Consider the following 21125-nt stretch of genomic DNA (forward strand, 5'->3'; position numbering starts at 1 on the left):
ACAAATGTGACTTGATATAAGTGATTGTCTAATAGTTACGAGTACTTGTCACGTTTACGATGTTTATTTTTTTTTAATTACATGTATAGCTATTCCTTTTAAATTAGCGAATTACGTCAATTTTCATTACTTGTTTTAATGGTTGATATTGTTGAAATTTTTTAAATGATACGAGTATAATTGAAATGACGTGACGGATATTTTTTCATCTCCACCTGTCAAGCTGAGAGAGATAAGAACAAAAAGAATCACTTTCTTTCAACTATATTTTCGTCTCTCATAAAAACCTATAACCACACAAAAAAAAAAAAAAAAACCGTCTATATTGAATTCCGATTATTATATTTTTGAGAGAGGATAATAAAAATAAAAATAAAAAAAATTCTTTTCTTGCAACTAGCTATATTTTCGTCTCTCACACAAAAAATTATAACCTAGAAAAAAAATAAAAATAAATAAATAACTTTTCCATGGAACTCTGATTTATTTTGGAAAAAAAAAATCTACATTTCTTTTTGAGGAAAAATGTAATAAAAACGAAATGATCTATTTTGCAGCGTTCATATTTTTTATTTTTTATTTTTCAATATGGAAAAATAGAAGTATATTTGGTAACTATTTTTTCTCCTTATGGTCTAAAATTTTAGATTAAAAAAATAGAAGTTTTATATGAAATTTAAGTTTTGAAATTAAATATTCAATTTTAAACTCGGATACCATATTAATATTTATGGGATTCATCTTAAAGCCAATTGGTAATGAGAGGATAGAAGTAGCTTATGTCTATTATAAACCTATGTAAAATCCTTTGTTTTATCAATATGAGATACTTAACATCGTCTCTCTTAAAAAAATTTATATTGTGAAGAAAACAACTATATTCTATCCATTTTTTAAAATGAAAAAAAAAGGAAAACACATTCACGCTAGAGATCAGAGAGACAATATTGCAACAATGTTTCTCAATTTCATACCATTATATTTTTTCTCCATCAAATAAAATTTATATTGATAATGCAAGACCACGTCTTTTTTAATGCAACAACATGTATGGATGAGAGTTGTCCGAATTAGAACGTAGAAACCAATTAGTTATTAATGAAAAATAAATAAAGAAGATCACTCCAACTACCAATGAAATATCATTAATTAATTCAAGAAGAAGGAGGGAAAAAAAAAAGGCTTACCCTACATTGAACTTTTTGGATAGAGTGGCATTGCATGTCATTCCCTTAGCAGCTGCTGCCCAATTTGGTAAATTCACTTTCAGTAGCCAATTCTCTATATATATTAACCTTTGGCAGCCATTGGAATGGAAAAGCTCAAGCTCAAAAACAATGGCTTCCAAACCAGGCATTCTCACAGATTGGCCATGGAAGCCACTAGGAAGTTTCAAGGTAACATTCTTCTGCTTATTTCAATTGATAATTAAGATTAATGTGTTTTTTTATGGATTTTTTTTTTTTTTTTTTGATATGTAGTTTGTGATCTTGGCTCCATGGGCAATTCACAGCTCGTACTTGTACTTCAAGGGGGAAGAACATGAGAGAGATTTGAGTTATTTTCTTATATTTCCATTTCTCGTTCTGAGAATGCTTCACAATCAAATTTGGATCTCTCTCTCCCGTTACCAAACCGCGAAAGGAAACAAGAGAATCGTCGATAAACCGATCGAGTTCGAACAAGTTGACAGAGAGAGGCCATGGTCAGCTCTCTCTCTTTCTCGCGTTTTGTTTAAAGCATGATTTAGCCCTAAACCTTCAAACTGATAGATTATGATTATATATTTAATCTTTTATTCATATTCTTAATTGTCGTGTTTTTATTAAACCACGACCCATAATTAATATATTATTAAATAAAATAGGAAAATGACATTAGATAACTAGGAATTTTTCTCTATTCATTTGAGACCACGTATTAAACAGAATAACTCAAAAGGATTACGTTGGTTGGTGGGTTACAATAATATTTATTATTTTTTATTCATATTCTTTCACATTCTCTTTGCTAACAACATGAACAATGATAATTCACATCACTCCCTTTTATGAAGTCAGAAGTTCAAACCCTCGTGCTAAGAAAACAGACTTTACTGTAAGATAAAACGAGGAGAAAATAATATTGTAATGATTTAAATTTAGAACCTAATTAAACTATTATTAAAGCTTAAGCAGATGAAAACAAGAGTGGTTGTGGGATCGAATTCAGGACACGATCTGATAATATATTAAACTATCATTCTAACTAAAGTTTGAGCGGATGAGCTACGATATATTTAATCTTTTTTTTTAACAAATTTTGTATGGGTTTTACAGGGATGACCAGATATTGTTCAATGGATTGTTGTGGTATGTAGGGAGGATGGGATTGACGAGGGGTAGAAATTTGCCATTTTGGAGGAGCGATGGAGTGGTTATGACCGCGCTCCTCCACGCCGGTCCGGTGGAGTTTCTATACTACTGGTTTCACAGGGCGCTGCATCACCATTTTCTCTACTCTCGCTACCACTCCCACCACCATTCTTCCATCGTTACCGAGCCCATTTCTTGTAAATTTCTCTCTCTTTTTTCACTCTCGTACTTTTGGAAATTCAAATCTTCAATTTTACAAGTGAAACTGTAAATATCTTAATTAGTTGAGCGATATGTCTCCATCATTTAAACTATAAACAATACTGGCAAACGAACACGTTATAAAGTACGTCTTTTGAAAGTCGATATTATATATAAAATTTGTGATGAGGGGTGTGATTTTTTGTGTTATTGCAGCTGTGACACATCCATTTGCAGAACACATAGTGTATTTCCTGCTATTTGCCATACCATTAGTGGTGACAGTGCTTACAGAAACAGCTTCCATAGCCTCTTTTTCCTTGTACGTAATGTTCATTGATTTCATGAACAATATGGGTCACTGCAACTTTGAGCTTGTTCCTAAGAGGCTCTTCTCCGTCTTCCCTCCTCTCAAGTTTCTCATTTACACTCCCTCGTAAGTCTCTCTCTCTCTCCCATTATTTATTTGAACTCGATCGACTCGACTCAAGTATTATGATTCGGGTAGCGTAGGAGTGAAAGTCGTGTTAAAGATCCCACGTTGAGAAGAAAATTGACTTTATAAAAGTTTATGAGAGATATGGACTACTTTTCTCGTTTTTAATTGGTTTTGAAATGGACCCATGAATATTAATATGGGTATTAGAGCACAAGAGTCACTTAAAACAAAATGAGATCCGACCAGGGGCCATCTTGAAGGGGCAGGTTAAGGATCCCACATTAAAAAGAAAATGGACGTATGCAAAATTAGAGGAAGAGTATGAAATTTGGGGGGCAAAATTTTACCTTCTAACTTTTTATATTATGGGCTCTAGTCCTTTTATTGCTAGTTGGTTTTGAGATAGAACCTCTAGTGATGTGGTATTAGAGTTCAAAGCTCAAACGAGCATCCGGTCCAAAAATAAGATCCGATTAAGATTGTCGATCAGCCAAAAGAGCTACAATCTTGAGGGGTATGTTAAAGGATTTCACATTCAAATGGAACGTACATAAGTTTATAATAAACATAAGTTACTCTCTCTCATTTTCAATTGATTTTGAGATGGAACCTATAACTATTAATAGGCTACTCTTAAAATTATTTTACATGATCAAACTTTACTCGAGTTTATTATTTACTACAACATATTTCTTTTTGATTATGATAAAATATGTATGTGTACATGTCTACCTAAAATTCTTTTTCTCACTATAATTTATTTTTAGATTTTTCAGTCTCCAACAAATATTTTGAAAATAATTGCTAAAGTCCTTGGCCATGTAGTGTAACCATCTTTCATTAAATAAAGTTGGAATATGTGCATATATTTTTGTTTGTCAAGAGCATTGTGCTTTTGTATAAGACAAATATTGTTTGAGTTGAGTAATTAAATTAAATTTCCAATTTATGGTTTTCAAGGGTTTTTGTGGAAATAATAAAGAATGCTACCTACCTCCCTTTAATATCACAACCAACTTTAACAATCATAGAGTACTTTAAAAAATTAATAATAAATATGTCAAAAAAAATAATGAATAAATAAAATAAAAACTTGGTCATAGAGAGTCCCCACAATTTATTTTCTTCTTTTATTCAAAACAAACATTTGTAATGTCAAAGATAAATTAAAATGTCATACTATAAAACTTATTTTCTTAATTAAAAATAAAGTTAAAAGCATAGGAACTAAAAAAATAGTTCAACCTTTATTTTTCACTTTTGAAGATATTTTGTCTGAAAAAAAAAATTTCCTAGACTATTTTTCTTATTTTTTAAATTAGGTTTTATTTTTAAAAATTATCTTTTTAAAAATAAAGTAAATAGTTGAATTGTGATTTTTTAAAATAACAACCAAACTAAATCATAACTCAACTAGTAACACATTAGTAATTAACTTTCCTTTTAATGTCGTTTTAAATTCAAATCTCTACCCTATATTTAACATGATTATATCAGCTAGGTAGATTTTGAAAAAATAAAACTTTTGAATAATAAATAAATAATTCTTAAACGTAAATTAGTCACAATCGAAATTACATCTCCTAATTAAAAGAGGTTTGTTTTTACATAACTCTGTTTATGGTACTCAATTTTAACACTCCAATCCTATGAAAATGATTGGAGCTAACTTCTAAATCATAAATCATAAAATTAAAAGTTACTCCCAAAATGAGTTTTTTTGTTTTTTTTATTTATTCTCTTTAATTATCTATTTTTGTTATTGAAAATATTGGTTTGGACTTTGAATCATTTATGTTTGAGTGCATTTAATTATAAGCACTATTTGAAAAGAAAAAAAAACCTTTTAGGTGAAGTAATAAGTATTTCTCCACCTATATTTTTCTTTTAAAAAGGAAGCATTTTGGCATTATTATAGAGCTGGACCACTATATTTCTTCTGGGAGAATTCATGGCATTAAGAGAAAATAGGTATCGGTTTAAATATTATTTTGGTTTCTGTTCATATTTTTACTTTCGACCCATATTTTTAAAATGTGTCCATATTATTTTTATCTCATTTCTTTCCATCATAATTTTAACCACTAAATTTTCTTAAAATGAATCCATAAATTTGTATCAAAGAGATTTCATTGTGAATATAATTTATGTTAAAATTTTGCTAATAGAGACAAAGTTGGTTACTTTTTAAAAGTACAAGGATGAATACTATGTGGATTGGAATGCATCTATTATTTTTATTAATATTCATGGATTTCATTTCAAAATTAATTGACAATGAGAGAAGTAGCTCATGTCATAAGGTTCATTTTCTTTCGACGTAGGATCTTTAACAATTTTGAGATGGTTTTTAATTATTTATAGATACCTTAAGATGGATCTAACTCGCCCCATTAAATATAGAGTATAGCATTGGCTCCATATCCTTTCACTAGCCGACTTTGACCTCTGTTATTTTGAGACGGGTTTTGACTTTGATGATGTAGGTACCATTCACTCCACCACACCCAATTCAGAAGCAACTTCAGCCTGTTCATGCCAATTTATGACTACATGTATGGGACAGTGGACAAATGTTCAGAGAGCTTGTACGAAAGTTCATTGTTAAGAGCAGAGGAGGTGCCGCAAGTGGTTCATCTGACCCACTTGACCACCCCAGAGTCCATATACCACATCAGGCTTGGCCTAGCCAGTGTGGCCTCGCAGCCCTTAGCCGCCGACCAGGGGCTGCGGCTGCTGTGGCCGCTCACCTTCTGCTCCGTGCTGGCCAGTTGCTTCTATGGCGAAACTTTTGTCTCAGAGAGGAACACTTTCAAGGCCCTCAAATTGCAGTCTTGGGTCCTCCCAAGGTTCAATCTTCAAGTAAGCAATGATCCCATAATTATTGGGTTGAATCATTCATTCATCGTTTGGTATTTTGGTACGAGAGTTCAATTTTAAGACTCGTTTTATAGTGTTTTTTGGTTTTTTATTTGATCTTGTTATTTTGTTTATAGCTTTTGAAAAATATAATCGTTTAGTAACTGTCAATAGTAGAAACGAAATCAAAGTTTATTTCTTGTTCGAGTATCCGATTTTTTTTTTCAAAATTTAAATGAAAGCATTGTTTTATCATTATTGACTAATAAAATGGATAATAAATATTTGAAAAATAAATAAAACGTAATATTTTTAATATTTATTTTAAGAAATTAATTTTCGTAGAGAACTTTTACTTGTTTAAATTTAAAATGGTAGAGAAGAAAAAACAAGAAATGGTTATTAACGATCACGAAAGTGACAGCTACATTATGTCCCTCATTCCATATATATTAATTCTCTCATTTTCAATCCCTAATTTATATATATATATATATAATATATATATATTTTTTTTTTACTTACTTCATTGCATGGGATTTGAAGTATTTGATGAAATGGAGAAGAGAAGCCATCAACAACTTGATAGAAGCAGCAATTTTGGATGCTGATAAAAAGGGAGTCAAGGCTTTAAGCTTAGGCCTTCTTAATCAGGCAAGTTAATTATTACCAATGCCATTTTCATTGATAATCACATTCATTTCCTTAGAAAATAATCTTATAGTCTAAGCAGCACTGACATTCAGTTTGGATAATATGTCTCATGTCGGATACCCTGACACTATGGCATTTATTGACACGTATTAACTAGTCATGTCTCATTAGCTCAATACATGTATGTGTTATACTAGCTGTACAAAGTGAATATATGGATCTGACACTTGTTAGGCACGTATCGAACACTTGTTAAGTATAAGAAATAGACCCGGACAAATAATAAATTTTGAGAGCAAAATACATCAAACTCATTTTTTAAGCGCAAAAAATAAATAAAGTTATTGACTTTAAATTTCCTTATGGTATATAGAAATGATATATACTTAAAAGAAAATTGTATATTTTAACAAATGTCTATTTGCTATGTCTACGTTCTTGTTCTAGATTTTTAAACGTGTCATCTACGTCTATATCTTGTTGTATCAGTGTCTCGTGTGTCTGTATCAGTGTTTTCTTAACTTTTCATAATTTTGATGGCATTTTAGGAGATTTTTTTGCAGGGAAAAGAGCTAAATGAATATGGTGAAATTTACATAAAAAGGCATCCAAAACTGAAGCTAAAATTGGTTGATGGAAGTAGCTTGGCAGCTGCTATTGTGGTCAATACCATCCCCAAAGGCACAACCCAAGTCCTTCTAAGAGGAAACCTTTCTAAGGTTGCATATGCCATTGCAGATGCCCTATGTCAAATGGGCTTCCAGGTCTCTCTATCCCTCTAAAAATTACTCAAATTTTTCATCTTTTTTGTTTCGGGCTATAATATAGTAATGTTGCAACAACATATATCGGTTCTTCTTATGATATGCATATACATTGGTAGGATATTGTGCAGGCTCCTAAACCCTAAACCCTAACTATTCTTTTAGTACAACATGTGAAGTGGAGATTCGAACATACAATCTTTTGATCGAAAATAAGTATCTTAACCAGTTAAGCTATATCCTCAGTTTGCATAGAAATTTTGTCTTATTATATCTAACTAATATGGTAATTTGTTTAATTAATTAACAATTAAATCATAAATTTGAATTGTTGAGCACTTATTGCAAATTGGTTAATGTCTACCATTTACAATTTCTTCAAGAAAATTTGTTAAACATAGCTTCTTCTTTTTTACTAATTTTTCCCCCTGGTATTTTTCATCCATTTTCAAAAAAACAAAAAAGGAAAATAATAGTCACCCACCAAAGAATTCAAATTTATCTTATATTTTTTATCTTCATTTTTTACATAAAACAAAATGGTAAATATATGGTGTAATTAATTTTCAGGTGGCTACCTTATACGAGAACGAGCACAAGAAGCTTAAATCAAAGATCACTACCAATTCTAACAACTTGGTCCTTGCAAAAATTACTACTCATAAGGTAATTAAACATCTCTCTCGATCATAAATTTATGGTTAAAATATTATATTGGTCTCTCTACTTTCAAAATGCTCATTTTGGTCTTTCTACTATTAACTTTACTTCATTTTAGTATTTGTACTTTCAAAATATTCATTTTGATCCTATACTTTTAAAAAGTAACCATTTTGGTCTTTTAATTTTATTTTTAATCTCATTTTTTCTATCACAACTTCAAACTCTTCACTACACATTCAATATATATTTTTTTAATGTAACAATTACTTTATATTAAAGGGTTTTCATATATGTAGAACTTGTACTGAGATTTTACAAATAGGAACTAAAATGATCATTTTTCAAGAGTACAGAAACTAAAATGAACATTTTGAAAGTACATGAACTAAAATAAACAAAGTTTAAAGTATAGGGACTAAAATGAACATTTTGAAAGTACATGATTAATGTATACCTTTTATAATTTATTAGATAAAAAAAAACAATTAAGTCTTTGACCATGAATCTAATGATCATGAGACTAATAATCATGTTATTAAATAACTTCTTTTCTTACTAAAAAAAAATTAGAGAAATAATATAGGTAAAAAGAAGCTTTTTTTTTTTTTTTTAAGCCAAGTATATTGACAGATATGGATAGTGGGAGATGGATTGGAAGAGTTTGAACAACAAAATGCACCAAAAGGGACAATCTTCATTCCCTTTTCACAGTTTCCTCCAAAAAGGCTTAGAAAAGATTGCTATTATCACATCACTCCTTCTATGAAGGTTCCTTCTTCTTTTGAGAACGTCGACTCTTGCGAGGTTAGTTTGCTCGGGTTTCGGTTTCTAGAGTAACAATCTCATTCTCTGGATTGGGATCACATGAGATAGTAGATTTTCGAGTTTATAAACGAGCGCGTTTCTATTTCATTTGGTCACAGAACTGGTTGCCGAGAAGAGTGATGAGCGCGTGGCGAATGGCCGGGATATTGCACGCCTTGGAACGAAGAGAGACACATGAGTGTGGAGAGACAATGTTGAGCTTGGAGGATGCATGGAGGGCAAGCCTTCAAAATGGATTTCTCCCTTTGGAGATTCCTTCATCTTCCTTCTAAAATCCGATACTCAAAAAGTTTAATACTAATATAATGCAAACTAGACATATGCTATGGAATTTATTTATATAATATATGATCTTTGCTATTAATATGAATGGTATTAAATATAATGAAATATTGACAAGACTAGAAGTTGTAAAAGTACTGAGTGACAAAGTAATTTATATAAACATGAAGAATAAAAACAAAAAGAGAGATCGAGGATGATTTGCCAACTTGATGCCTTCCCTCGCCACCATATATTTATAGAAAATGTCTCTATACTTTGTAAGAGATTTATTGAAAATATCTTGTAAGAACATAAATGTTTAAAATATTTACCTAGATCATCCAACAATTCTAATATGTAACACATAAAAGACCAAAAAGAAAAAAAAAACGGTAGAACTGATCTCCAGTAAGTTGGAATTACGAATGAAATAAGCAATAACTTAAAGCCAAGGCAACATCCAATCGATAGAGTAGAATGTTTCGTGACAAAATCTCTGGAAAAACGAAACGAAAATAGATGTGATCAAAGCCAATGGCCAAAAGGAAGACGAAAATGGAACCACGACATGGTTTCCACACAGCAGGCATGTGGGTTGGGACTGAAGCCACACATCAATACACTCACCATGGAAGCAGTGATCAAACTTGGGTAGCTTCCAAGATCACTCGCCGATGACGATCGCCTGCAGACACACAATGTAGTAGTCATCTCCGCTGCAAGAACCGATGTAGTAGTCATCTCCGCTGCAAGAACCGTGGGGCGCATTGGGGCAGCACCAGAATAGCCTTGTGCAGAAGCTGACTGCGAAGACGACGAAAGCAGTAAGAATGGCTGAGAAACAGTTGAAGATGAACTCCATGGATCAATCTGTGTGATTGAAATCAGTTTCTGGTAGAATTGGTGGTTTATTTTTAAGTTCCATACCAACTTTTCTTTTCATTGGAAGTAATCAGTAGAGAGAATGAAAAACGAAAGGGTAAATGGGTTCTTGCATTATTCTAAAGCACCAAATTCGTTTCCCAAAGGGGGAATAGTTGGGACTTGGGAGCTAGGAATCAGAATACATAAATATAAAGAATTTAAGCACATTTGGCAGTTTCAAAAGAATGTTGGGAGGCAGCTTTAATGCCAAAGATATATATTCAAAATTAAAGGAAAAGAAAAAGGTGATTTTTTCTACTGCATTTTTAAAGTCAAAATCAGATTCACACTTTGAATTAGGAGGAACTAAGAATGCCATCTGATGCTTCTGGCAATCAATGGCGACATACCACGGTCAAGCTGCAACGTCAATGGTCTATGCTTCCGTAATCATCTTCTTCTTCGGGCGCTTCAGCTCGGCAGTCACATTTGCCCGATGTTAGTCTCTTCAGAAAAGTTCACGGCAGCGAGACGTCGAGGTGATACTAAATTCTTGGACAAATCTACAAGCTCTTCATTTAACATGAACCCCTGCGTGATGCATAAAGCAATAAACAACCATAATTAAGTCTTTTACACATAACTGCAGATGATCATGGAAAGATTTTTGCCACGATATGGAGGAGTTAAACTGATCCTTTATCTCCCAATTAGGGGCAGAGTGAGCCCCATCTTGATCCGTTTTAGATTAAAGAAGTTCTATAAAAGATTAAATTTTAAAGCTCTCTCTCATTCACCCTCAAAATTTTTAGAATTGAACCTTAGAAGGTAAAATTTTGTCCCTCCCCATGAAAATAACTGACCCCACCCCTGCTCGCAATCATCCGAAACCCAGAGTGAATTTGAAGCCGATCGACATTGATAACTACTAGACTACCTAATTGATCCGTATGCTGTGATTTCAAGAATGATCTATTATTACCTTCAGCTGTGCATCCACAAGGGCTCCAAGGAGAAAGGCCTCTCATTTCGAGCAGCCGGAGTGCTAGATGGAGGTGCATGCACAGTGATTGGAAGAATCCACTCACTTTTTTCTCTTCCTTCTATCAAAAGAGGATGCTCATATCTGAAAGGGTAAAAATTGGATTAAAATATCTGGAAAAATCTTCAACAATTTCAGATAAGTGATAAGAAAGAAGATATGGCCTAGTGGAAATATTCAAGTGTATCGTTATAGGTATACATCCATTCATATTCAGTCTAATCGATAAATATATTATTTTACTATGTGAAATCTAGTGTTTCATTTATGTTTGTTTGAGAGAAGGTACTATCGTATTTGCAGCATGTGTAACTTGAAACAGGAATCAGTCCACCACATTTTTTTGCATTGTTATTTTGCCCACAAGGCCTGGTGTTTCATTCTCTCGGAATTCGACTTTAACCCTCTGCCCTCCCTATAATGTTTTCCCTATAAAGTTGATTTGATTGTGGAAAATTTGGTGGCTCACTGCTAAGAGGTAAAGCTAACATCCTATAAAATTGTGCAAAGCTAACAGCCTATGGAATTGTGCAGTTCATGCCTTGTTGTGACTGTGAAATAGAAAGAAAGAAAGAGTATACTTTTTGAAGAGAACAAATCCTGACAATGTATAGCATACTTCTCTGTGGTTTTGCATAAACTACAAGAAATTCTTTTGTAACTATAGGATTATAAACAATTGGAAACCTCTCATTGTTTATTGTTATTGTTTGGGCGGGGTGACCTCCACCCTTTTCCCTAGGCTGTTCCTCCTCCTTTTTTGATTAATACAATAATGTTTCTTATAATAATAATAATAAATAAAAATAGAGAGAGAGAAGTTACTACGGTAGTAAAAAGCTTTTTCACCGAAATATTAGAAGTTAGAGCAAAGTCAATACCTGGTCCAATCCAGGTTCTTGGGAGTGGTAAAAAATTCAAAGCGAAGTGCCCACTTCAAAGATACATGCGGAGTGGAAAAGGACATGGGTCCATCCATGGGAATGGAGAAAAGAAAGCTTGTCTGAATTAAATCAGCAACAACCTCATAATGATCACTCTGAACCTACAAATATAATCCAACAAATATGTCAAGAAACTGAAAGCTAACAGATATCCCTGAACGCATTATCTCCCTGAACTCCTTATGTAGTAAAGATTGACTTTGTCCTTGACACCACTAAATATTTGAAAACTCGTTATTTTTTAGAAAAAAAAATTTGTTTTTTATTTCACTCTCTTAGTTGTCAAATATTTAATGGTATTAAAGACAAAGTTGCTATTTACTATAGAGCCAAGTATTGTCTTTATCTCCCATCCGTATACCACACAATGGAAGTCCCATCACTCAACTAAAATAAATAATGCGCCCATCATGCCACCTCAACCGATACTTCGACCAACCACAATATCACAAGTATTAACTGGGGAGGGGAATTATATATAAACATTATCTCTTGGTGAGACAATAGAAAATGTTGTAGCCACATCCATGCATTTCACAACATTAAACACCATGACAAATATACATTCCTTTTTTAAGGAACGTTTTATTCTTCCAAAAAAATGTATGAGTAGCGTAGAACCAAAAAGGATTACAGAAACAGTCTCTCATTGTTTTTAATATCAAATAGAGAATTCCAATCAAAAAAGAAAAAAAAAAATAAAAAAGAACATAAATTACAAAAGAAACTGGATAAGACTTAAGAGGACCATCTCGAAGCCAAGAAAAAGAAATCAACTATATCCTCAAAGGCTGAGCCAAAAATTCCTATGTTTCTCAAGCAAAAGCACCCAAGAAACCAAGATGACATCAACGCAGAAGATCCTACAGAGACACAAGCAAATAACGGCACTCTTCTCCACATTCAAAATATTGAAAATACCTTCACAATCGTTGGAGAATTTCTCCGAGATGGATGGACAAAACGGTGAGATACAGTCTCTGAAGTCTCCAAAGTTATTGAAACCTGGAAGAATAGACCTAATAATGCATCAACTACCCAAGTTAACTAGATAATTGCCCTGACCAATTATTCCATATTAAAATACCATAGTTACCTCAAGGCATCTCCTAGATCCTTCTTCATGGAAAAAGGTAAGAGTTCCACCTATCTGATTCATCAAATGTGTAAAAGAAGAAAATAGTCAACCATCGTAGCATGGGATTCTCTCTTAGTCGGCTCAAAATTGGAGCATGTTGGTCCTTATTTTTATCATATTTTCTCTTTTATTTTTCCTTCTTCCTTCTTTCTTGGAAGGAGGTAAGTAATTAAAATAAGCAACAAGTCAGATTGGAAGAAACGTTTACCATGTCACTAAAATAATAGGTCGAATCAGAATTCTTGGGGCAAAACCTAAGCAAAACTTGGTCGTCTATCCTGATATTGTAAGATCTTCCTCGAAGAAAGCCTTCTGCTGCAAGAAATTTTTGCAGATAATTAGTTTCCATTTTGTTTGATAATATCATGACGTGTAATAAATGAGACTAAATAATAATGAGAAGGCCTTTTGCAAAAAGTAGAATTACAAAGGGAGTTAGTTTTTTCTTTTCCGCAAGGGAGGGAGACAAGAAAGTTAATAATTTACATGCTACAGGTTCAACAGTCCTAGCCATTGGTGAAGATGGTACTCCAGGATCATCATCTGTTGACTGATGCTTCCCAAACTTCAACGCCTGGCTGGGAGAGACAACTGCAGATGACTTCTGAGGTGTTGCGACATCTGTTTCCATAGAAAACTGTCAGTCAGAGAATTGTTGTCTCTAGACTAAATAACATTAAAACCCCTAATTGCATAAAATAGAAGCTGTCAAAATAAATAACCCCAGTCATTCTTTCTGGATATCCAAAAAGACATACTTATAATCTTCCTTTTAGAGAGAGAGTTCAATTACCAAAAAATTTAATCGGGACAACTTTACAAGCAGAGGAAAAAAATGATCAGTCAAATGCCTTGAGCAAAACATAGCCTATGCATTATAAACCCACCAGCAGAATCATATAGGACCTCAGCAACAGAGACCCGAGGACGCACGGCATTAGAAAAACTTAATCGCTCTCCTTCAATAAAAGAAGCATCCCTTATTGAAGATCTCACAGGAGATGATTGTAACGATGGTGAACTTCCAAAGGTTCTGCGAAAAGATTCTCTCATGGGATTGTATGATGAAACCGATGAGATCTCATCCCTTGAGCTTTCATATCCTTCATCAATGCCATCATATATATCATTTGCTCTAATCTGTAAGGAATTGGTCGTATATTTATATCAAATAAATTGAATTGGGGTTCATAACTCTAATATCAAATTAGAAGGCATTACTTTGAAGAATATACTAACTACACATGATATATAAACTCACGAGCACGGAGGATATGAGTAACAAATGATCTACAATTTTTTGTTAATGTATACCATTTTGTCCCTGAAAAGTATACATCATTTTTCAATTTCACAAAATTCAATTATTTCATAAACTTTCAATCAAATCCCTACACTAAAACATGCTATTGAAATAAAATACATAAAAATTACGTGCCATTTAAAAATATAGGAGCTACTATTTTCAAAACATCATATCATATTAAGAATGTCACAACTGAAGAAGGTATTTGATTTAAAAATTTTAATGTCACACCATCATCCCATTATTCAATTTCAATGGTGTCCATAAGTAGAATTTTTTTTTTTTCATATGAAACAAAAGACGTATTGATGAAAAATGAAACACAAACTATGGAAGAAAGGTCCCCCTTCCAAAAGAACTAGTGAAGAGACAAGTTTAAAAAAAAAAAATTTGAGAGACTCAGACAAGTTTAAAAAAATGGTGCATACTTCCAAGGACCGAATAATATATATTTAGCCTTTTTCCAACCTAATAAGAACCTAGAGAGGACAAGAACAAAATGATATTATGCAATAGTAATTAGTAAGTAGCATACCCAATCAGTGTCACCTTCCATCTCTTTCCAAAATACATCCATTTGAAAGGCTGCAGAAGTAACAAGCCATGGAAAACATTTGAAAAGCAAGCAAAATTCTCATTCTATCATAATTATGCTGTACAAACCAAACAGATTTAGCACTACTTAAATAAGAAACATAATTACAGGCAATGAATAATTAATAGATATTTGTCAATTCCGTATTCTCCAAAGGTTGAAAACAAATTATATGCCAACACTATTTGGTTAATATCATCCTATATATGTCAAACATAAAAGTGAACCAGAAAATAAAGAGTTTTTCTGTCAGAACTCAGAAGCACTAAAATATGCTACCTAATATGCTGGAGAACCTCAGCTCAAATGCATCGAAAATGAAGAAAGATCCAGATGAAAGTAAACACCTAAAAACTACAGTACATCCAGCCAATGGAAAGGATCTTCATGACTACTATCAGCCAAGTTTTTCCATCTGGGGCTTGAATGCAGGATTTTGGAGAGGATCTCCAAACATTACAAGTCCTTACCACCAAGGCCACTCCTCGAGGGTCAGATCATACTGAGTAATGATCTTCAAAAGAGAGATCAATTAATTCTAGAATCTAACGGGTCATAGATTTTCAAAAATAGTTAAATGAGAATCCTATAAGTCACTTGAATCCCTCAGTTTTCCTTCAAAAATGTTCAAAAGCCTACTATAAGTCACTTGAATCCCTTGTTTCTTTCCTTTGTACCATAACGGATTCTGATTATGTAGAACTTAAAGGGCATTTTATACAATTGGAAAGAACTTCAGCAAGCTCCTATTCTTCCAAGTTATATTCATGTTTGTACACGATATTGACCCAATAAACTCTGTTCCCTCTCTATCCAAGTAACCATATCTACATAGGCTTGTGCGCATATCTATGTAATTCCATAAACCACGTTGCATAATACTTGAACTTTTAGATGGATGAAATTAAAAATACAACTGCAATATCCTTTTCATATTCAATGAAAAGTTGTTTCTTGTATAAAAAAATAAAAAAATAAATAAAAATGCAATAACTGCAACAAACAGAAAGAAGAAAGATCACCATCATTTCGACCATTTTGACCTTCTTCCAATTCCATTAACATGCCACTGGTTTTCTGAGTGACCCACACTTGTAATGGAATCCGAGCTTCCTGGATAGATAATAAATGAAGCCAGCTAATATCTTAGCAAGAAATATAGGAAATATGCATGAAAAGGAAAAGGCCAAGTATTCTCCTCCAATTTTCTACTCCAAAAAAATGCATGTAAAGGTTTCTTGTCTATGCTTGAGAATGTTAACAACTATCCTTAAACACATTAGATTTTAAATTTTGTTCTCCAATAAGAAAAGAACATAAATAATCTTTTTGTAGCCTTTGTTTATTTGTTTTTGGGTGGGGTCCCTCTACCCAGCCTTTAGTTTGTTTCCTTCCTTTTCTGCTGGAATATACAGGTTTCTGATCCAAAATAAATAAATAATCCTTTTGTGGATGAATTTTAAAAATATTATGATACCAGGGAAAGAGTAATGCATCTAAAAAATTCTAAAAGCCTATGATTCGCGTTCTAAAAAGAAAAACTTGTTGACTGTATGAGAGAGAGTGATTCAGACATGAAAATGTAAGAGAGAAAGCACCACAAATGTGTAACAACACGGAGTAAGAGTGAGAAGAGCATTGTTCATGAAAAAAACAAACAAAAGGCAAAAACAAATTCCCAGCTGCAATGCACCTAATTTCCATTCACATCAAATCACACAATGAATTTTAAGTTAATGAAAACGAACCATATCTATTTTATCCTTCAGTGACTCTTTATGAGATCGACCATTTTCCTGTATTAGCCATCGTCCTTGTAATGTACTTTTAACATAATACATGTATCGAATAGTAGCACCCTTGTAAGATGGTGGTATGCGGCTAGGAAGGGTTGTTCGGACGACATCTGCAATAACATTGAACATTTTCAGAACTACTGTACTTACAATCAGAATGGTAAATTAAGCAGGGAGGAGTAAAATACAATTGAAATCCTATATAAGACAACTTGTGGTGGGTGCTTTATTTAAATTCATTCCAATGGAAGAGCTTTTCTTTTTTTTTTTTAAGAGCTTTTTTATGAGCTCCTTTGGTGGTAGGTTTTGTCACTTTTTCTTTCCATCCCTGTTAGAAATTTTTTCTTTATAGAATGAAAGAAGTCTTATCCCAAACAGGAGGGGGTGGCTTCGGAAGCATCAAAACTAAACTGAAAAGCTTCACAGAGAACCTAATCTAAAAATAAACAGATGTAGCGATGGCTATGCCTACAATGTGCCATATCACCTACCAATCTTCGAACCTACTATGCACCAGAATCATGATTCATGCCTTATAAATGGACCAAACGGAAGTTGCTTTTTTCAACCTAAACAACCATCCCTACAAGCATCAGTTAGCGTTTAACAAAGATTGGAGATGCCTCAAGTTTTTTTTTTATAGGAAACAAGAGAAACTTCCATTCGATTGAAAGAAAGACAAAACAAAAGGGCGATGAGGAACCAACTGAAGCCAAAGGGATTACAAAAAATTCCTCCAATTGGTTTAATAAAGAAACATAATCAAAGTTATAGAAAAGTTTACCAAGAATCTCCAGAGGGAGACCTCAAAAAGGTATAATATCCCAAATCTCCTCCTCATTTCTAGATTTGTCGTGAGAATTGTTTAAAAGCTTTCCCACCAAACTTCCCAAAAGAGAAATTTGATCGCACAGTTCCTAAGCACCTTTCCTTTTAGCTTAAAAGAATTCCCAACCAAAGATTGTTCAAATCAATGTTGCACCAAGGCAGGATCACACCAAGAAACATTAAATGTGTCACTACAATTCTTGGATAAACTGGCAGTGGACAAACAAGTAATTTAGATTTCCTTCCCCCCTCCGGTAAACTTCTATGGATTAGAGATATATTCATGGTGAAATGACCACAAACAGTAGCAGTGGAAAATATATCACTAGTATCTAACTTCCAACTAATTTTAACGTCCCACCAATTAGTACTGGCTATTTAGAATTTTAATTTATCGGTCATTATGACGTCGGGAAGAAGGCAATTCTTGTCCTAAATCCCCACAATCTTTCACTGAAGCGTACCCATATGTCATTTGATAGTACGCCTAAAGTTCAAAATGAAATGTAATGTACTATGAACTAAACTAAGGGAATGATGAAGGAAAAAACATTAAATAAATAATATTCAAGTTCACAATGGGCATATTATTGTTAGCAACTGAGGTACAGAAATGCAGTGCATCGAACACATAGGCTTACATGACTTAGGAGACCCCGCGGGAACCATCTGATTTGAAACTACTGATTGTACAGAGCAGTCCATGAAAACGTGTTCGCCTGACAAGACCAAAACAACATGAAATTGAAACCCAACAAACGCCTTCGGATGAAATGAATTATAAAAGGAGTTGGAAGCCGAACCTCTCCGTTGTTTGGATCCATGGAGCGGCTTCTGAGTGCTAAACCACTGAGCGTCCAACTTCTGGAGGCCTTTAATCTCAAAACTAAGCCGGTCGATCAAAAGGGAGCAGTCCAATTGAGGGACAGAAGAGGAAATTTCGAGAGTGACAACAACGGGATCGCCAGGGCGATACACATCCTTGTCGGAGCGAAGCTTGAGGCCAGGAACAACCTCGCTCTTGGCCGACTTGTCAACGCTATCAGCACCACCGCCGGTTCCGAAAATGGAAAACCTAGATCCGAACATTGGCCTCGTGTGATGCCACTTTTCCTCTTGGAATTGGAGCTCGATCGGGATCGGAAAGAAAAGGGGAAATTTCTTGAAACGGAGAGTGGGAGTTGGGGGAATCGAATTGGGCGATTGGATTGGAGAGAGAGATGGATCGAGAAGGAAGATCAAAGCTTGATGAAGAGTGTGGAGAATTGAGATGGATTTGTTCTTCGCGGGTACAGAGTTTGCAGATTCAGTCACAGAGTTCTTCTCCCCGAGGTTTCAGCCCCCCGCCAAATTACACACTTTGATACGCACTTCGTTTTTACCTGTCAAAATCTCCAATTTTTTTTTTTTCTTTTTCCTTTCTTATAATTAATTTATTAATTTAATCTGGTCCATTTATAGCAGTAATCAGTATGTACTCCTTGCGGTAAAGGTAATAAAAAAAAGATTCATCCAAATATACCGAACAAAATAGAAAGTCTTGTATTTTGATTGAATGTTTGATCCATAAAAATATCTGTAGAAGGAATGCAAAAGAGAAAATCAATTGTAATATAACAATTTGCCTAAAAATATATATATATAAAATACTTATATGGCTGTCACATGAGTAAATTTAAAAATAAAAATAAAATAAAAAATTTCTCCAAATAGGGTAAATTTAGAATTTGTTATCTATCATATTCATATTTGGAAAAGAAATTTTTTTTTTTAACAAAATGTTATTTCAAATTTATTTAATTTTAAATTCTTTTTATTTCTTTCCAAACCAAACAAAAAAAAAATGATTTTAAAATTATTGTGATTTTAGATTACAAATTAGGGTTGAAAACACAGGTTTAAGGACCTATTGGATAACTTTGTCATTATCAATTTTCCTATAAATTATTATTTACACTGAGTAACCAAATTTTGCAATATTTATCATTTTTATTTTTTAACATTTAAGGGGAAAACACAATAAATTATTATTATTTATTATAGTAAGTATGTACCAATATTTGCTGTATCGACATTTTCAACAACCCAAGTAAAATTTGTTTTCCTGGTTCGGTAGAATTTATGCATCATAATCATGATTTTAAATATCCATCGACATGTAGACATTTTCATCGACATATCCATATTTTTATGGATTCGACATCGATGCGAAGGGTAAATCGACATTTCTATCATGGTAAGAAAATCGACAAAATATGAAAAATATAAACAAAATACCACTAATATATACATGCTAATATATACATAATATTAAGATTAATTATTTTTAACTCATTTAGAAATAGGAAAATGTTTATTTGTTAATTTCAATATTTTTTACAATTTTCTTAATTTTTCTAACTTTTACAGAAATATCCATTGATATCGATATTTCCATCGATATTTCCACAGAATTGAGACTTGATCCACATTGAAAAGAAAGGAGATCTGTTTATAATAGACATGGACTACTCCTCTCACCAATTGGTTTTGAGATGGAACATCATGAATATTAATATGATATCAGAGCCCAAAATGCTCAAACGAGCAACCGGTTCAAAAATGGGATCTGACCTAGATAGATGAGCCAAAAAAAACCACGATCTCGAGGGGGCACGTTAAGGATCCCACATTAAAAAGAGAGAGAACCTAACAATGGTTTATAATAGTCCACATTGATCATAATGTAATAAAGTCGTCAATTATTATAATAATCTTGTATAACTCATGCTTGCTGAGGCGACATTAATTCGGGATTGTTTGACCTAATATTTCAAAGCTTTCGTATGTTCGTCGTTCCTTGTGTGGATAAGACTTATGTTATAGAGTATATAACTTCGATCATAGGGATTGCTAGCGTTTTTAATTGAGCTTGGTTTTTTTAGTGTGGAGGAGGAGATGAATTGGGTATTCTCCCAACAAATTCAAGATCTCTTGGATGTGGCCTGTTTTTCATCTACTGACTAACCATATTAAACTCAATTTCATTTTGTTGTTATTAATTTCAAGGTAGAATCTAAAATATCTCTAAGCATCTGCACCCACTGTATGACAAAGAGATCTGAACCCCTTGCCAATGGGATTGACCTTATGTGAGATGCATGTTTCAAAGATTTATTGATTTGACGATTGGTTAACAATAACCAAGGTTTTGAGTGTCAGATGGAAATTAAAAAATCGTAAAAAATATTTAAATTAACAAATAAACATTTTCTTATTTTTAAATAAGTTAAAAATGATTAACATTAATATTATGTATATATTAGTGATATTTTGTTAATATTTTTCATATTTTGTCGACTTTTTTTTTACTACAATGGAAATGTCGATTTATTCCTTATAACGTGTGATATTTAAAACCATGACAATAATTTTATTTTTTATTTTATGTTTTAAAATATTAAGCTTGTTTCCAACCAATCAATTCTTTTAAGGGGGAAAAATGCAAAACTAAGAAGTTTACTAAATGCATTTAAAATGTTGCAATAAAAAATTTAAAAAATAAAAGATAAGAAACTCTATTTTTTTTTATTTCTCAAAAACTCATTGC

General features: G+C 32.8%; 2 protein-coding genes across 5 annotated transcripts; one reads left to right on the plus strand and one right to left on the minus strand.

Moving 5' to 3' along the window:
- The first annotated feature begins 1240 nt into the window (after positions 1-1240).
- LOC111022778 (very-long-chain aldehyde decarbonylase CER1) lies at positions 1241-9160 on the plus strand. 2 transcript variants are annotated; one of them, XM_022300026.2, is made up of 10 exons: positions 1241-1397; positions 1482-1705; positions 2319-2551; positions 2772-2991; positions 5481-5856; positions 6400-6507; positions 7056-7271; positions 7842-7937; positions 8565-8738; positions 8858-9160. In XM_022300026.2, the coding sequence occupies exons 1-10, from the start codon at positions 1338-1340 to the stop codon at positions 9029-9031; spliced, it is 1881 nt and encodes a 626-aa protein (XP_022155718.1). In that variant the 5' UTR covers positions 1241-1337; the 3' UTR covers positions 9032-9160. The 2 variants fall into 2 exon arrangements, with proteins under 2 accessions (XP_022155718.1, XP_022155719.1); XM_022300027.2 differs by having other exon boundaries at positions 7071-7271.
- A 274-nt stretch (positions 9161-9434) lies between these two features.
- Positions 9435-18919, minus strand: LOC111022779 (immunoglobulin). Of its 3 annotated transcripts, none has more exons than XR_002603020.2 (14): positions 18340-18919; positions 18178-18255; positions 16661-16818; positions 15935-16025; positions 14853-14902; positions 13899-14151; positions 13498-13632; positions 13220-13326; positions 12970-13023; positions 12795-12878; positions 11811-11974; positions 10870-11013; positions 10298-10478; positions 9435-9827 (listed from the first exon to the last, which is right to left on the minus strand). XR_002603020.2 is itself a non-coding variant. In XM_022300028.2 (13 exons), exons 1-12 carry the CDS (start codon positions 18623-18625, stop codon positions 10872-10874), a joined length of 1602 nt encoding a protein of 533 aa, XP_022155720.1. In that variant the 5' UTR covers positions 18626-18919; the 3' UTR covers positions 9989-10478; positions 10870-10871. The 3 variants fall into 3 exon arrangements, 1 of the variants encoding a protein (XP_022155720.1); XR_015792188.1 differs by having other exon boundaries at positions 9435-9893; XM_022300028.2 differs by lacking the exon at positions 9435-9827 and having other exon boundaries at positions 9989-10478.
- Positions 18920-21125: the final 2206 nt, after the last annotated feature.

The sequence above is a fragment of the Momordica charantia genome (assembly GCF_013281855.1).
Source record: "Momordica charantia cultivar OHB3-1 chromosome 7 unlocalized genomic scaffold, Mcharantia_2.0 BLBB01000007.1, whole genome shotgun sequence".
NCBI lineage: Eukaryota > Viridiplantae > Streptophyta > Magnoliopsida > Cucurbitales > Cucurbitaceae > Momordica > Momordica charantia.

Excerpts from the sequence above, each read along its gene's own strand:
- LOC111022778 (XM_022300026.2), top strand. The coding sequence starts at position 1,338 with ATGGCTTCCAAACCAGGCATTCTCACAGATTGGCCATGGAAGCCACTA. Across the intron at positions 1,706-2,318 it reads GTTGACAGAGAGAGGCCATG|GGATGACCAGATATTGTTCA; the intron begins GTCAGCTCTCTC and ends TGGGTTTTACAG. Across the intron at positions 2,992-5,480 it reads TTTCTCATTTACACTCCCTC|GTACCATTCACTCCACCACA; the intron begins GTAAGTCTCTCT and ends TTGATGATGTAG.
- LOC111022779 (XM_022300028.2), bottom strand. The coding sequence starts at position 18,625 with ATGTTCGGATCTAGGTTTTCCATTTTCGGAACCGGCGGTGGTGCTGAT. Across the intron at positions 14,152-14,852 it reads TGGAAGGTGACACTGATTGG|ATTAGAGCAAATGATATATA; the intron begins GTATGCTACTTA and ends AATTCCTTACAG. Across the intron at positions 13,327-13,497 it reads GACTGTTGAACCTGTAGCAT|CAGAAGGCTTTCTTCGAGGA; the intron begins GTAAATTATTAA and ends AATTTCTTGCAG.